This window comes from Capsicum annuum, chromosome 1 (assembly GCF_002878395.1).
Source record: "Capsicum annuum cultivar UCD-10X-F1 chromosome 1, UCD10Xv1.1, whole genome shotgun sequence".
NCBI lineage: Eukaryota > Viridiplantae > Streptophyta > Magnoliopsida > Solanales > Solanaceae > Capsicum > Capsicum annuum.
Window position 1 is genome coordinate 30,626,799 of NC_061111.1, and position 2,593 is coordinate 30,629,391.

Genomic DNA, 2,593 nt, shown 5'->3' on the forward strand with positions numbered 1-2,593 from the left:
TGAGTTTGGATATTTTTGAAAGAGACTTGAAGAAAGTAAAAGCAAGATGTACGAAGGATCATTTAATTTTATCAAAAGCCTTTTCGAAATTAATTTTAATTATTAAGTTCTCCTTTTTGGCTTTGGTGTTCTTAAAGTAGGACATGATCTCTTAGATAATGATAGCATTATCGAAGGGACCTCTGCCTTTCAACAAAACTAAATTAATAAGGACTAATAATTTGATTTAAGAAAAATTTAATGCGATTCACAATGATTTTGATAATGGTCTTGTAGATAATGCTACAAAGACCTTTTTAAGTCTAAAAGTTTTTAAGATCACTAGCAATATTGATCTTGCGAATGAGACAAAGATAAGTTTAGTTGATAAATAGAGGAAATGGAGTGGCATTCAAAGATCTGATGGCATATTTCTCTACTTCTATTTTGTAACTCCCAATGTGGTTCTTTTCCTTCCTGGCATATTTAATAAATAAATATCCTGTGGAAAATCTAAGCCATTTAAAGTTAAATTTAACTATATTAATTTAATATTTTAAAATTAAAATTTAAATATTTAAAAATTATACAAAGATATTATAAATTATATATTTTTTTTATATTAGTATATGGTGAGAAACCACCTTTCTGATCACTAAATAATGAATATAAATAGACGCAATTATGACATCATCACGAAAAACTTAATTTTTCGCTTAAATTACTTATTCTTTTTGCACTTATCAAGTAGTGATCTTTTATCATATCTTCTCCAACTCCCTTAAAATCGGGTGAATCAATCAATCTAAAATCGATCAAAAGGAAATATATGCTAAGATATTAGACAAAATTTATGTGGTTAGATTTTTGAAAAGATAGTACAAATTTTTCTTTTCATGTTTTACCCTTTACATTAATTATTTTTTCTTTAAATTAAAATGTAAACATCATTTAATAAGGGTACTTTAATAAATTAGCTATGTTATTTATTATTTTTCTTAATTGTTGTGTCATCCCAATTTGGAATAAGTAAAATGAGTCGGAGGGAGTATGTATTTTAGTATACAGTAAGTACAATTTATTACTATGGGACATAAGGGATTTAAAATACCTCATCAGCTAGCTTGCACCAATATACTTTAAAAAAATTGTAATCCCATTACAATCAAAGAACAAGTAAAAACATCACACAGTAATTTTCAGATAACTCAAGTCTGTTAGTGACCTGTGAATTTGGTCTTCAGAAGCATTTGCCTGAGCTCAACAGCGTCAATCTGATCAGCTTGATTTTCCGGCCTGTAATAACCAGTTACGGGGTCAGGCACCCATGCTGAGTTCGGAGCTAATTGAACAACAACAACATCACCTCCTTTGATCAGCTTCTTGTTCATCATCATGTTGTTCAGCCCACCTCTTCCTCTTCCTCCGCCTTTTGTCGCCACTGCATATCCCTTCCTACAATATGTACCCAAAAGAGTAAGGCAAAAATAAAAAAATTTAAGAAATAAAGAAGAGACTGTAAAGATAAGAAAGATATCTAGGTGGAGTGAGAATTTTCACTGATGAAAGTTAAAATACAAGAATTCGATTAACATGTATAGTAAATTATATCTTGAGGCAGTAAATTTTCGTGGATGGATTCAAAATACAAAGAGAAACATACAAAGAAGTCAATGTGACTACTTGGTGGAGTCTAATTTTCCCTAAAGAAAATCAAATTGAAGGAGTGTGCACACAAAGAAAGATAATAATACCTGAGAACTAACATCTACTCTATTGTAGAGTATATACTACACAGCTCTGTCTAAATTTATGTGATATATTTTACATTTGAGATTCAAATAAGATGAGTTTGACCATGAACTTAATATAAATTTTTATTTTTTTTAAAATAAAATTTATATATATAAAAACTATGTAAAAAGTATTATAAATCACAATAATTGACTATTCAAAATATTTAAAATATATATAAAAAATTATAATCAAACATAAATTTATTTGAATCTTCAAAAGTCATATAAATTGAGATAGAAAAAGTATATAAATAAATTTATTTGACATATCTGTACAATACGATAATTTTTCAACGAAGAAATCTCAATTCTCTTCCCTCCCGGAGAGTATATGAGATAGAAAAGCATGTATAACTAGTTACCTGCGTACAAGAAGAGAGAGTCAGTTAGAAAAGAGCTTAACGTTGGAAAAAGTGCGAGCCATTAATTATCAAAACGATACTCCCTCCTTCCCCTTTGGTGTCCCATTTTTGACTTCTTCGTTTTTACTTATTAAGATAATATAATTTTTTTTATCATATTTTATTCTTTTATGTTAATTATTTTTTTTTTAAATTAAAATATAAGTATTATTTAATAGGAATATTATGATAAACTAACTGTGTTATTTATCATTTTTTAATAGCTGTATTTAGGAATGGACGTTTGGTATTCAATTTGGTATTTTCAAAATTCGAATTTGGTAATTCGGTAATCGGTATTTGAACATAGATATCACATACCATACTTATAAATATCGGTTCGATAGTTTGGTAATCAGTAAATTCAACTTCAGTTCGGTACGGTATTTGGTAATATCATATTAAAGTTGAAGATGT

At 28.0% G+C, this 2,593-nt stretch overlaps 1 protein-coding gene across 1 annotated transcript; it reads right to left on the reverse strand.

Moving 5' to 3' along the window:
* Positions 1-1,078: 1,078 nt before the first annotated feature.
* LOC107875311 (late embryogenis abundant protein 41) lies at positions 1,079-1,865 on the reverse strand. Its single transcript, XM_047409262.1, has 2 exons — positions 1,734-1,865; positions 1,079-1,434 (listed from the first exon to the last, which is right to left on the reverse strand). Exons 1-2 carry the CDS (start codon positions 1,745-1,747, stop codon positions 1,197-1,199), a joined length of 252 nt encoding a protein of 83 aa, XP_047265218.1. The 5' UTR covers positions 1,748-1,865; the 3' UTR covers positions 1,079-1,196.
* Positions 1,866-2,593: the final 728 nt, after the last annotated feature.